At 48.7% G+C, this 14304-nt stretch overlaps 1 protein-coding gene across 2 annotated transcripts in view; it reads right to left on the minus strand.

Annotated features, from left to right (window-relative positions):
- CYTH1 (cytohesin 1) overlaps positions 1 to 14304 on the minus strand; it is a 77344-nt gene that overhangs the window by 16128 nt on the left and 46912 nt on the right. For both annotated transcript variants that reach the window (XM_015417002.1, XM_015417003.1), the window contains exons 2-3: positions 2350 to 2432; positions 751 to 815 (exon numbers count right to left, since the gene is read on the minus strand). In XM_015417002.1, coding sequence (XP_015272488.1) covers positions 751 to 815; positions 2350 to 2432 — 148 coding nt within the window. The remainder of the gene's footprint in view (positions 1 to 750; positions 816 to 2349; positions 2433 to 14304) is intronic.

The raw sequence follows: 14304 nt of genomic DNA on the forward strand, positions 1-14304 counted from the left end.
GCAGGGTGTTTCAGTCACCCCATCCCTCTCCACAGATTAATGCAGCCTACACCTCAGCTTATTGGGCCTGAACACAGTCAAAGATGCTGCTCTGTGGACCAGGGCTGAGAAGAAAAATTAGGTGCTGTGCACAACTGTGATGGAATCCAGACCAAGAGAATCTTATTCCTCTGACAAGTGAACTCGGCAGCAGACCGAGCAAAGAGATTTTACCAGGTAATTGGAACATATCCAATAAACCTTCGTGTGCACGTGTATGGAACTTTATCTCTGTGTGGGTATGTTTTTATACACAACATGGCCCAACTGTTATTTGCGCTGGAGTACTCCTGCCAACCTAGCACTTCGAAAGCAAGAAATTGCAAGTAGATTCGTTGGGAACAGCGTTCTGTGGGCATTTAGTCATTCCAGACACATGACCACAGAGAAGTCTTCGGACAGCGCTGGCTCTTCGGCTTGGAAACGGAGATGAGCACCGCCCCCTAGAGTCAGATTTGACTGGCTTTCAAGCAAGGGAAACCTTTACCTTTACCTTACAGAAGCTGCCCCAGAAATAGACCGTTCTGTTTCAATGGGTACATTTGAGCCCAAGTATCAAGGTGATGGCAGAATTCATTTCAGCTTCACTACAGAGGTTTTGGCAGTGCATTCACTTTACTCTTCTCAATTTTCCTTTTTCCCAAATGTCCAAATTAAAACCCAAACATCCGCTTTCTCCCTCCCCATCTTTCCAACAAAAGCAGCACTCACCTCTCCTCTGTGGACCCCAGGTTCTCGATTTCATTAGTCACCTCTGCTATCTCATCTTTCAGACGCTGCAAATAGGGGGAAAGGGGGAGAAAATGACTGTGGAAGGCCATGGAAGGGGGAAGCCTCTTGCTCAGCATTAAAAAAAAGAACTTCAAGATGAAGAGAAAGGTTTCTGTCACTCCAGCCTTATCTGATTGCCATGTCTCTTCTCCAAATATCATTACTCCAGGCCTGAGGAAAATCAGTGGAGAAGAGAGGCACAGAACAGACCGGAAAGGCTTTACGTCCACAGAGCCTTCTTACAGGAAGGAGAGGTCAGAGTTATGACCATAAACATAATAGCCAGGAATGATGTCTCTCTCCTGCCTAAGGCGCAACCACTGCACTTCAGGTCCTTCAATACTCACCCGTTTTAACCAAAGCCTGCTGCAGACACCCATTGTGGTCCCCCCCCCCCCAATGTAGGGTGCTAAGAAAAGCACAGGGCTCCGTCTTGGCTGAGAAGCCAGGCAGGCTGGGGATGGCAGTCTGCAGGTGGCACCCATGGGCCGGGTTCCTCTAGGAAGGAAGCAAGAAGAGGGAGCCCCTGGGGCTAACTCAATTACTGGCTAATCTCATTAGGAAGTGGCCAGCATATGGCAGTGATTAGCCTCTGTGCTGCCTTAATTATTGCTGACGGGGCTGATGAGTATCTCTGCCAAACACAGCACCCTGAAGCAAGCTGCCAGAGTGAATAGGAAGCCCCACGCCTCAGCCACAAATAGGCTAGTGGTAAATGCAATGAGCAGCTAGGACACAGGAGAAGTTATTACACATTCCTTTGGAAGAGGATGACTCCCCCCCTCCATCTCAAAGGAGGGGACCAATTTCAAACAGCCCTGAAAATGAAAAAGGGACTGAAGACAGACAGTCCTCTAGCCCAACCCTTCTCCCCACCTTCTAATTGCCACAAGGAGCGTCCAGATAGGGCCAGAGGCAGGTGGAGTGGAAGATCCCCCCTCCCAATCCACCAAGATGCTTAGGCTTGGAAGATGGGCTAGCTAATTGGACTCCCCCCCCCCCATCTCTTACCTCTCTACCTCCCACCTCCTGCTGGCTGAGGCAGCCAGTAGCACGGCAGCTGATCTGTCTGCAAGACATGTGCTCAATCCCTCCCCACCATGTAAACCCTTCCCTCCTGGTTGCCAAGCACAGAATGCTCTTTGGATTTGTTTTGGGGGCTGGGAGCACCGGTGCTTTATTTCTAAAAGTAAAAAGTTGCTACAAAGGAGCATCTGATACCAGCACAAGATGTATGGGGGTTGGCTGTGGTTACTCAGGAAAGAAACACTGTGCATGCTTAGAGGCACTCTCATTTTTACCCTCTTGTTCCCAGGGCTGAATTTTGGCACCAGAAGAACTTCTATCCCAAAGAGAGTGGGAGACAGCAGCCAGAACACAGACACCAAGACTAGAAGTACCCCAAAGTAGCCAAACAGCCTTCAAGAGGAAACTTGGGATAGCAGGAAGTGCTGGTTTATAGCAGAGACACACACTCCCTGCCCCCCATTCATCCAACCCCTGCTATGTCTCTTCTGAACCGCCCCGCCCCACCCCTACCTGTATGTCTGCCAGCAGCTCCTGCTTGCGTCGCCGGATGTTCTCAAGCTCCTGGCACTCCTCGGGGGACAGGTCGCTGGGCACTGTCAGGGTAAAGAGAAGAGGGTTACTTACAATGAGTGGACCTATGTAACGTATACAATTTATTTATTGAAAACAGATCTATGCCACTCTGCCACCCAAGTAGGATCCCCAAGGCAGCAAACATAAAACATTAAAAACATATATACGTTAATTCAATAAAAACATACAAGCAGATGTACCAAAAACCAGGGAGGAGGCCAATAAGAGTTACATAATGCCATGGGCTGCTCCTGGAGACTCTGACCCAACAGCAGCAATGACAGGCCACGCTACTTTCTGTAAATAGTATGAAAAAATTAAGGTATGTTCAATGGGGGCACACCCATTTTGTTTACCACATTTATGTTCCACTCTCTCCAATGCTTATGTTTTTAAATGGAATTCATTAAACCACCTAAGTGTTCCTCTTTTTTTAAAAAAAGGGGGGGATTAGACAAATCGGGGGGGGGGGGCAGGCCCTTTTTGAAGATGCCATGACAAACCAAAATCATTCCACATAATTAGAAGCCGTGCATCTCTGGCTGCTTCAGGAAAACAAGGTGTGGCTGTGACATCAAGCCCAGCTTGAAAGCTTTCCAGAAGTATTTGGCTTGCCACTGTTGGGTACAGAATGCTGGGCAAGAGGGGGGCACTCGTCTGATTCTAGCATGTACCAGGCCCTACAGAAAGTTCAAACCAGCTTACACTGAGCTCCCAGGCAAGCCAAGACTCCCTTAGCTTTAACAGTAAGTGGCATCAAGCCCACTCAAATCATTTTGTCCTCCTCAGAGACCAGAATGAGCTTATCAAGTTTTGTATGTGAGGTTGCACAGGTGCCTGTCGTTAGGTCACTGGCAATGAAAGATGCTTTGAACACAATGACGGCTATACAACACTAGATTCTGTTTAACATAATCATGGGAAAGAAGGCATTATTTTACAGAAAGGAAAATCCCCAAATTCCACTGGGAAGGGCAACGTGACTGCAGTGAAAGTAGCAAAGAACAGAAGCCAAAAGGTATTTTCTTCTCCAACACTCCTCAATGTGCAAATTCAGTATGAAATGGGTTCTTGAGCTGTTACAATTAGTTGCATACAAGGAACATACTGCAAAAAGGTACAAGCTTCCCCCTGTAATTTTGGAGTAGCAGAAGAATTTACACCCACTGAAATTCTCCTTTGTACACAGCTGTTACAAAGGTACAGGAGGAGCCTAACTCCTAATGAATCCAGCTAACCTACTACATGCTGCTGTATCAGGCTCCACAGTTTCCAGGTTACACTTTGCACTTTTTCTTTCTGAAAGCAGACTGCAAGAGGAGTGGAAACAGCAACGGTTTAATTCATTCCAGATCGCTGGACGTGGGCTGTGAACTACATGAAGCCTGCTCCTGTTAAATACTGTACACAACAACATGTGATCCTGTTCTTTGCATGTGAAGTCCCCAACCCCGGGACAACTTCAGTCCCCCCACTCCCCCAAATGAGCCGGGCCTGCAGGTGTATTGCCTGAAGATTACAGGAGGATGGCAATGGCAGTCAACACTCTTATGCAACAACTTCTCACCTTCACTATGTGGCCCTAATTGCAGCCCTCTCTGCCTAGGACTGAACAGGGCTTTGAGTCCTCCAATGCAGCAATACAATACACTGGAGCATGGGTAAGCACTGCACACAGGAGACCTGCATCTGCTGTGTTCAGACTGTAGGTTAGAAGGGGGCCTCTCCCTCAAACCCCCTCTCCTCCAGCCCCCAGAATATACCCTATGTTTTTGCCATTGACTTCAATGGCCCATAGGATATAATGGGGCTGAATTGCCACCGAAATTCAGCGGCAATTCGGCGGCAAGCCGATTCAGATCAGAGAATCTGAATCAGCCTGCAGCAGCCCGAAAGGGGTCTGAATGGGCCATTTTCAGGGGTGCATTCGGTTCGGACAAACCGAATGCACATCCCTAATAGCCACTGATGGACCCTCCTTCCGCCCGGGCTGCCCACAGCCACAGGGAAGGTAAGTGTTGCCTGCTCTACCTTCCTCAGAGGAGACGTGCTGGAGCCGCCTTGGGAAGCTCAGAAGCAGTACCCCCCACCTGCTGTGTTCCTCCCGAGTAGCCCCACTGAGCGGTGGAGGGCAGCCTGGGCAACGCGCCTCCCTTTCCCCTTTGCCCGCTGCAGCCCTGAAGGGGTTAAGCCTGCCGAGTGCCGAAGTGGAAGAGCCAGCCTGCCACACCTGGCCCCTCCCACGGGGCCCGGAGGGCAGTTCAGGTGGCAGAGGCCGACAGGGCGGGCGCTTCTGTCCAGCGCCTCAGCGCAGGGAGCGCCAGTCCAGCGCACATTTGGGGAGCAGATCTGTGGTGGATTGATACGACCAGGGAGCCCCGGTGGGGGTTGGGGGGGGCTGTTTGGCTGATACGGAGCCTCCTCAGTCTCCTTTCTCCCCCCCCCCCAGCCTCAGGAGAGAGGCATCCCAGCTTCTTGTCAAAGAACAGAGGGAGGGGTGGCTTTCTTTCTTTCTTTCTTTCTTTCTTTCTTTCTTTCTTTCTTTCTTTCTTTCTTTCTTTCTTCTTCCCTTCCTTCCTGTCTTCCTCTTCCTCTCTCATGGGGGTGGCGCCAGAAGGTAGCCTCGCCTACTGTGCAAAAAACCCTGGAGCTGGCCCTGACTCTGTCACACAGTGGCCAAAAATATCAGGTGCCATCAGGAGGTCCAGCAGTGGAGCCAGGACACTAGAAGCCCTCCCGCTGCCCCCCCCCAAGCACCAAGAATACAATGCATCACTTGCCCCAGCCTGAGAGTTCCCATCTGTACCTTGTGGCTAATAGCCACTGATGGACTTTTGTTCCATATCTATATATCTAATAGCGAAGGTGCCCCCTGCGTGCGGATATCTAAATCCGCACATTGGGGGCACCTGGGGGGCAGGGAGATTTTCCTGTGCACGTGGGGCAATGCCCAGGTGTGCAGAAAAATGTGAAAACTGTAAAAAACAATATAGGGGGATAATTAAATCCCCCCAAAAGAAAAAGAACGGCTTTGCCACCGCCACCACCACCACCAGAGAAGGGGAGGGGTGGGGGGAGAAGGCTTGGCTGGCTGGCGGCTGTAAACTGCTCAGCCCTCGCCGCCACAGGGGGGGGGAGGAAAAAGTTTGGCGGGACGGCAAGGCCTCGCCGCCGGGGGAGGGAGAAAGTTTGGCAGGCTAGCGAGGCCTCACCACCACCACCGCTGAGGGGGGACGAAGAAAGTTTGGCAGGCCGGCGAGGCCTTGCTGCCACCAGGGGAGGGAGAAAGTTCAGTGGGCCAGTGAGGCATCGCCGCTGCTGAGAGGGGAGGGGAGAGGAAGAAAGTTTGGCAGACCAGTGAGGCCTCACCGCCGCTGGGGGAGGGAGAAAGTTCAGCGGGCCAGCGAGGCCTTGCTGCCGCCGCCACTGCTGAGGGGGGAGGGAGAAAGCTTGGTGGGCCGGCGAAGCCTCGCTGCCACCGCCGCCACTGGGGGGGGGAGCAAGAAAGTTTAACGGGCCAGCAAGGCCTCGCTGCCGGTAGGGGAGGGGGAACCTTGGAGGGGCGTGGGCTTTGCCATGGGTGCCGGGGATGGGGGGGACAGGGGAGAAGGCTCACCTGCAGCTGCTTCCTTCTCCCGTGGAGCTTCTCCCCCCCTCCCACGATTATCACGGGTCCCCCTTCTTGTGCTTATCTAATACCCTCTTGAAGGTTGTCCATGCTTGTAGCCGCCAACACCTCCTGTGGCAGTGAATTCCATGTGTTAATCACTATTTGGGTGAAGAAGAACTTCCTTTTATCCGTTCTAACCCGACTGCTCAGCAATTTCATTGAGTGCCCATGAGTTCTTGTATTGTGAGAAAGAGAGAAAAGTACTTCTTTCTCAACCTGCTCTATCCCATGCATAATCTTATAAAACTTGACCATGTCACCCCTCAGCTGTCATTTCTCCAAGTTAAAGAGCCCCAAGCATTTTAACCTTTCCTCATAGGGAAAGTGTTCCAACCCTTATATCATTCTAGTTGCCCTTTTCTGCACTTTTTCCAATGCTATAATATCCTTTTTGAGGTGTGGTGACCAGAACTGTACACAGTACTCCACTTGAGGTCTAACCATTGATTTATACAGGGGCATTATGATACTGGCTGATTTGTTTTCAATTTCCTTCTTAATAATCCCCAGCATAACGTTGGACTTTTTTATTGCAGTCGCACACTGTCTCGATATTTTCAGTGAGTTACCTACTACAACTTTTGGTCAGTCTCTGCCAGTTCGGACCCCTTCAATGTGTATTTATAGTTAGGATTTTTTGTTCCAATGAGCATCACTTAGCATTCTAGTTGCCCTTTTCTGCACTTTTCCCAATGCTATAATATCCTTTTCGAGGTGTGGTGACCTTCCTGGGCTACTTACAGAGTCCCTAGTCTAAGAGTCCCTAGGCTAAGAGCCACAGGCCAAGAGTCCTTTGGCTCTTGCCCTTTGGCTTGTGCCTCTGGTGAGGTGCTGCCTTAAATAGAAGCTTCCCCCAGCAGAGGGTGTGGCCAGCAGCTATTCAAATTCACCCAGACACTCAATTACAGTCAGACAATGACCCTTTCACACCCTATCTCAAGCAGCCAGGACTCTGCAACAACTCACAGCTCACCCACACACTCCCAAACACAGTCCCCCCACACAGTAGTACCCTCTCAGCTAAATCACCTCAGCTGAAAGTAAATAAAAAAACACTCACCCCTCTAGCAGTTCTATCTCCTGCTTTTTCTCAGAGCTCAGCTGGGTCAGCTCTGCTTCTGGCAAGGTGCCTTTTTCACTGCTGCAGCACACTGGGTTGAAACTTATCACTGAGCTATCCAATATGACCTCAAGATCTTTTCCCTCAGTCTCAGCAAGTTTAGACCCCTTTAGCCTATACTTGAAGCTGGGATCTTTTTGTCTCAATGTACATCATCTTACACCTACCAACACTGAACTTCATTTACCACATTGTCACCCACTCACCCAGTTTGTGGAGGTCCTCTTGGAGCTCTTCACAGTCACCCTTGGTTTTCACCATCCTGAATAATTTTGTGTCATCTGCAAACTTGGCCACTACACTACTCACTCCTAGTTCCAAATCATTTATGAATAAATTAAATAGTACCGACCCCAATATCGATCCTTGTGGGACCCCACTGCTTATTTTCTTCCACTGTGAGAACTGTCCATTTATTCCTACTCTTTTCTTTCTGTCATTTAACCAATTTTTAATCCATTAGAGAGTCCGTCCTCTTATCCCATGTCTGCTAAATTTACTCAGGAGTCTTTGGTGAGGTGCTGCAAAGAACAATACTGCATAGGAACCTGGAATGTAAGATATATGAATCAAGGTACGTTGGATGTGGTCAAAAATGAGATGGCAAGACTGAACATCAACATCTTGGAAATCAGTGAACTAAAGTGGACAGGAATGGGTGAATTTAACTCAGAAGACCATTAAATCTACTACTATGGCCAAGAATCCTGTAGAAAAAATGGTGTGGCCTTTATAGTCAACAAGAGTGAAAAAGGCAGTTATTGGATACATTCTCAAAAATGACAGAATGCTCTCGGTCCAAATCCAAGGCAAACCATTCAACATCACAGTAATCCAAGTCTATGCCCCAACCACTGATGTAGAGGAGGCTGAAATGGACTGGTTATATGAAGACCTACAACACCTCCTAAAACTAACACCAAAAAAAGATGTCCTTATCATCATAGGGGACTGGAATGCTAAAGTAGGATGTCAAAAGGTAACTGGAATAATGGATAAGTTTGGCCTTGGAGAACAAAATGAAGTCGGACAAAAGCTAACAGAGTTTTGTCAAGAGAACATGCTGGTCATAGCAAACACCCTCTTCCAACAACCTACGAGGCAACTCTACACATAGACATCACCAGATGGGCAACACCAAAATCAGACTGATTATGTCATTTGCAGTCAAAGATGGAGAAGCTCTATACAGTCAGTAAAAACAAGACCTGGAGCTGACTGTGGCTCAGATCATGAGCTACTCATTGCAAAATTCAGGCTTAAACTGAAGAAAGTTGGGAAAACCACTAGGCCATTCAGGTTTGACCTAGATCACATCTCTAATGAATATACAGTGGAGGTTTGAGGGACTAGATTTGAAAGACAGAGTGCATGAAGAACTATGGGCAGAGGTTTGTGACACTGTACAGGAGGCAGTAATCAGGACCATTCCAAAGAAAAAGGAATGCAAGAAAGCAAAGTGGCTGTCGAGGCTCTACAAATACCTGAGGAAAAAAGGAAAGCGAAAGGCAAAGGTGAAAAGGAAAGATTTACCCAACTGAATGCAGATTTCCAGAGAACAGCAAGGAGAGATAAGGAGACCTTCCTGAATGAACAATGCAAAGTAATAGAGGAAAACAATAGAATGGAAAGGACTAGAGATCTCTTCAAGAAAATTGGAGAAATCAAGGGAACGTTCTGTGCAAAGCTGGCCATGATAAAGGACAAAAACAGTAGGGGCCTAACAGAAGCAGAAGAGATTAGGAAGAGATGGCAAAATTACATGGAAGAACTATACAAGAAGGATCTCAATGTCCTTGACAACCACGACGGTATGATCACTGACCTTGAGCCAGACATCCTGGAGTGTGAAGTCAAATGGGCCTTAGAAAGGGTTATTAACAACAAAGCTAGTGAAGGTGATGGTATCCCAGCTGAGCTATTCAAAGTCCTAAAAGATGATGCTGTTAAAGTGCTGCACTCCATATGCCAGCAAATTTGGAAAACACAACAGTTGCCACAGGATTGGAAAAGGCCAGTTTACATTCAAATCCCAAAGAAGGGCAATGCCAAGGAATGTTCAAACTATCACACTCATTTCACATGCTAGGAAGGTCATGCTCAAGATCCTACAAGCTAGGCTTCAGCAGTTCATGGATAGAGAACTCCCAGAAGTTGGGTTTCAAAGAGTTAGAGGTACTAGAGATCAAATTGCCAACATTCACTGGATTGTGGAGAAAGCAAGGGAGTACCAGAAATATATCTACTTCTGCTTCATTGACTACGCTAAAGTCTTTGATTGTGTGGATCACAACAAGCTGTGGCAAGTCCTTAAAGAGATGGGAGAAAGTGGGGGATGGCACATGCCCCTCTCCCTCCCTCCTGCAAGATTTAAAGGGCCCTCCAGCTGATCAGCAGGCCATGTGCTCCCTGCTGATCTGCTGAAGGGCCCTTTAAATCCAGCAGGAGAGGAGGTAGAGGGGTGGCCACCAGCAGTCAGGCTTGGGAGCGGATTGGAGCTGACATAAAAATAATGTTAGCCCCACTAGAAAAACGCTTGCCCCACAAGCCATAAAATCCTGGCTATGGGCCTGCTTTCTAGCAAGACAAACGGCATAATTCAAATGTAAGCACCCTGTTTGCCAAACACGTCCCAAAAGGAAGGACTACAAGAAAGCTGAACTGCGCTCCAGTTTCCAGACCTACCTCTGCATGGTGGCACAGACACAGTGGGCTCTCATGTCTCCAAAAAACCCAAAACAAAGCAAAAACCCACCACACCACGAGACAGGCATTCCCCAAATACCACTGGAAGAATTCAAGCAATGCTCATGTCCCTCACATTCTAGCAGCTGCGGGCAGGGGGAATGTCTTGGCTTGACCCTGCCAGGATTTTTGCAAACTCAGCTGGCTTCAGTTGGGAGAGGCAGGACAGAGCCCAGAGACCACAATTAGAACTGGGATTGCTCCTGCCATTCCTACCATGGATGCAGACAGAACGGAAGGACCAATGATCCAACGGGAGAAGATCTCATTTCTTTCAGTCCCTGGGAATAGGGCAAGAAGCTCCACCACACCTCAGCACTTCTCCGTCTTACTCGAGGAGGAGGGGAGAGCAATGCCCTCCCCAGTCATTAGTGGCAGCCCAGATCCATAGCTGGAGTGGGGAGCCAAGCCTCAGCCTCAAGCCTATTTCAGGGAGATCAGAGTCCCTGACACAACAAGGCTCCATTGTGTGGCTGCGTGAACAGAGAAGCCAAACAAGGGAAGTGCCTTTTTGTTGCTTTGCAGTTGGACACGAGGGCAGGCACCCAGAGCCAAACTTACAGCAGCAGTAGCAGCATACAGACGAGGCTGCTCTTAAAGAGGCAGCAGCTCTCTACTTTCAGCAGATCAGGCAGGTGGACACAAAGCAGGAGTGCAATACGGCTGACGGTTCAAGCCTAGAGAAAGCCATTTGTCAAAAAAGGGTACTTGGTCAACTGGCAAATCATATATAGATCAAACACTGTCAAGGACCTGAAGCATCCAAACAACAACAACACAGAGAATTGTGTTACTTTCAAGAACTGCTGTTTTCTCCAGTAAGTGTTACAGAGCACAGTGCCGTATCTTAAGGAGACTTCTCTTCCTCACTGCAAATGCCATGGCCCTTGACTCCTGCACATTTGTAAGCCATATAGGGTTGCCGCGTTTTGTTAATAAAAACTGCTGGCACCTAAGGCCAGGCCAAGCACATCCAGGATTCCTTTCCAATGGAAAGGTTCTTTCAAAAGAAGGAACCAAGGGCCAAACGACGCAGTTGCATATTTAGGAGTGGGGTCCGGATTCCATGGACACAACTTGGGTTCCTCACAGCCAGTGCACAGAATGGCTGTTAAAAAATGGGTTCTGGCCCTGACTTGGGTAGCCTAGGCAAGCCTGATATAGTCAGATCTCAGAATCTAAGCAGGGTCAACTCTAGCAAGTACTTGGATGGGAGACCTCCTTGTAATACCAGAGGTGGAGGCATGCTTTATTCAGCCACCTCTCTGAATATCTCCAGGACCCCAGTGGGGTGTGTGTCAGTCATCAGAGGTCACCATGACTTCTAGGTGCACATACATGCACACATACACATATAAAAAATACAAACCCCCCCCCCCCCAAAAAAAAAGGGTTCTGAGAATGCTGCCACTGGGGGATGGAGGGCTCCTGCCTTCCCCCCCAAGCCATTTTCCCATGCCAAAACAGTTTTTGCTGCTCCATGCAGAGCAGCAAAAATGGGGAAATAACTCCTCCCAGCGCTGTTTCCTCCTGGGAAAGTGACTTAAGAGAGACAGCAGGAGCCCTTCCTCCTGCCACGGTGGCTTTCCAAGCCCAAACAGGCTCTCCTTTATTTGTTATAAGCCATTCCCCACAGCTGCTGCGTGGCTGCAGGAAACCCAGACCCAACTCTTAGATGTCCCCAGGCATGTGCAAAGCATCTTTTCCTATTGAGAGGAGAGTAATTCCTTGCCAGTCCAGAAACTGTGGCATCTTATGTTCCATGCCATGTTTGCAGCTTGCTCACCTATGAAATAGCCCCAAAGATGCTGTACTGCCTGAAAAGTAGCTTAGGGCAAGGTGCTAATAAGTCAGTTGAATGAGGAAAGGAAAGCTCAGGCTTCAGAAAGGAATAACTCATCTGCATGATATCTGGAAGACAACAAGCAGGCAGTGTTGTTCAAAGGTAAAGGTAAAGGTTCCCTTGCTCGAAAGCCAGTCAAGTCCGACTCTAGGGTTGCGGTGCTCATCTCCGTTTCAAAGCCGAAGAGCCAGCGCTGTCTGAAGACGTTTCCGTGGTCATGTGGCCGGCATGACTAAACACCAAGGCGCACGGAACGCTGTTACCTTCCCACTGAAGTGGTACCTATTTATCTACTTGTAATCTCTTGCTTTCAAACTGCTAGGTTGGCAGGAGCTGGAACTAGAGACAGGAGCTCACTCCGTCATGCGGCACACTCAGGTCTCGAACTGCTGAACTACTGATCTTCCACAGCCTGCAGTTCAGCGTCTTAACCACTTGAGCCACCGCAGCTCAATTTCAAAGTGCTCAGCAAAAACAATGCCAGCCACTTGTCACTTCTTAAGGGCAGAGCTTAGTAAAACAATGCAACTTGTGTGAATCTGCGTTCACATCACAAACACTTCAAAGCATGCTTATATGGGCTATACTATAAGCACAACGATCCCTCCCATGCAAAATTCTGGCTAGCTGGGAATGCTAGACTTCCGTCACTGTAATGTTCTCTGTGGAACAGTCTCAGTCCCCTCACGGCTCTCCTGCATCTAGCGGCTTCTTTTAAAAGGGTCCAACAGTGAAGTAGAGAGCACAGCCATTACAGAAATCTCTCAAAGTGACGAAATCCCTACATTTTCCCTGCCAATGTCTCCTGCAGACTGACTTCATGCTGCTTCTTGAACCTGGTGTTCTTCATCAGAGATTCCAAGCAGAAGAAGCCAGACTTTGAGGCTTAATTAGAAAGGGAAAAGCAAGAGTGGCTGTGAGATGACCCCACAGTGCAAGAAAAAGGCAGGACGCCATTCACACATTCCAGACTTCATGCCACGTGCAGGTGAATCAAATATGAGGCAATTGACAATATTTGCCCAGGTGACTGGAGGTCACCCCTGCTGTGTAGGAAATGCATCATCTGCACAGGCTTCTGCAAAGTCAGAGATCAAGGTTAATGAACCAAGGCACTCTGGACAGTTCGAGTCCAAGGAAACCCTCTAATCAGTTCTTTGGGCATGCAAGCAGCAATTCCCAAGGGGTGACGGCTCATCCAGAGTTACTCATCAGTGCATGAGTATATACACAGCTCTCTCTTCCCCCAGATGATTCTATACCTGACTTCAGGCACTGGATGAGACACACTTGTAGAATTACACACATCTTGTTACCAAACAGGCAGCTGGCTGATGCCAGGGAGCTTCCTTTCTAGTCTGCGATACAGAAGTGTTTCCATTCATCTGAGGGGCAAACAGCCAGCCCAAGGGGTAAAAGTTATCCCAAAGTAAGTTATCTCTGAGTTGGGGCCGAGGCCTGAAAAGAAGAAAAGCTTGCAACACCTCAGTTCCCTGTCAAAGACAGCCCAAGCCAGCTTTCATGAGAGTCTTGCTCAGTTCCTAGAAACAGGAAGGGCTGTGCACAGACACATGGAGCAAACATGTTTCCCCTCTCTCTCTTTAATGCTTCTCCAAATGTCCAGAAGTGTTCTGGGTAGGATCCCATCAGAGCTGAGGATAAGGGCTAAGTCCAGGCACTCTAAGGGCATACTGATGGCAGACACATACTCTGGCTAGGTGAGTAGCTGGCTATTCCCAAGAATTTCTTTTTCTCTCCTCCCTTTTCAGGCGAGTGACCCCAAAACCATTTTGCCCATGCCTTCAATTTCTTCTTTTCCCAGGATTCACCTGCTGTTTCTGAACTCAACATGGGGAAATTCCCTTAGCCCCTTCAGCTGTAATGTCCTTCTGTACTCAACACAGTCCACTGGCAAGCTGCACATAAGACTCCCGTGAATAAGACTCTGGGGCGAGGGCTGCCATAGGTTGGATTCTCCCGGATACTACCATATGTGTCAACTCTTTGGACAGGACAATGGCAGGCCACACTGATGACGGTGATGGGAGATCTTTTCTATCACCACCCCCCTGCACCAGTTCATCCTGGGCACAAACTGTCTGATCCTTCAGTACAGAACTTTAAACATCCACATACTAGAAAGTTATAACCCCCCCCCCCAAATCCCATTCATTCCAGTAAAATCCAGTTCTGACACACCGATCTGATAGATGGGGGGAAATTCTGAGAGCTGGGGGAAATAGAGATTCCCATAAATAAAACAGGAGGCTCTTCAAACCACATTAACACTCCGCCTTCCTTGTGGTACTTCAAACCTTCTAAGCAGCCTCTCCCACTCCAAGAGCATAAGCCCAAAGGAAAGCAGCCCCCCCCCCCCCGTGCCCTCCATTCCCAGAGTGTGCCATTGGGAAAACGCAGGCAGGCAGGCACAGAAAGCAGAGCACACCCGCCCGAGAGAGAATCGAAAGCCACACTGCGCCAAGCATGTCTATGATAGCGAGGAAAGACACATGG

Source organism: Gekko japonicus, unplaced genomic scaffold (assembly GCF_001447785.1).
Source record: "Gekko japonicus isolate JY-2015 unplaced genomic scaffold, Gekko_japonicus_V1.1 scaffold518, whole genome shotgun sequence".
NCBI lineage: Eukaryota > Metazoa > Chordata > Lepidosauria > Squamata > Gekkonidae > Gekko > Gekko japonicus.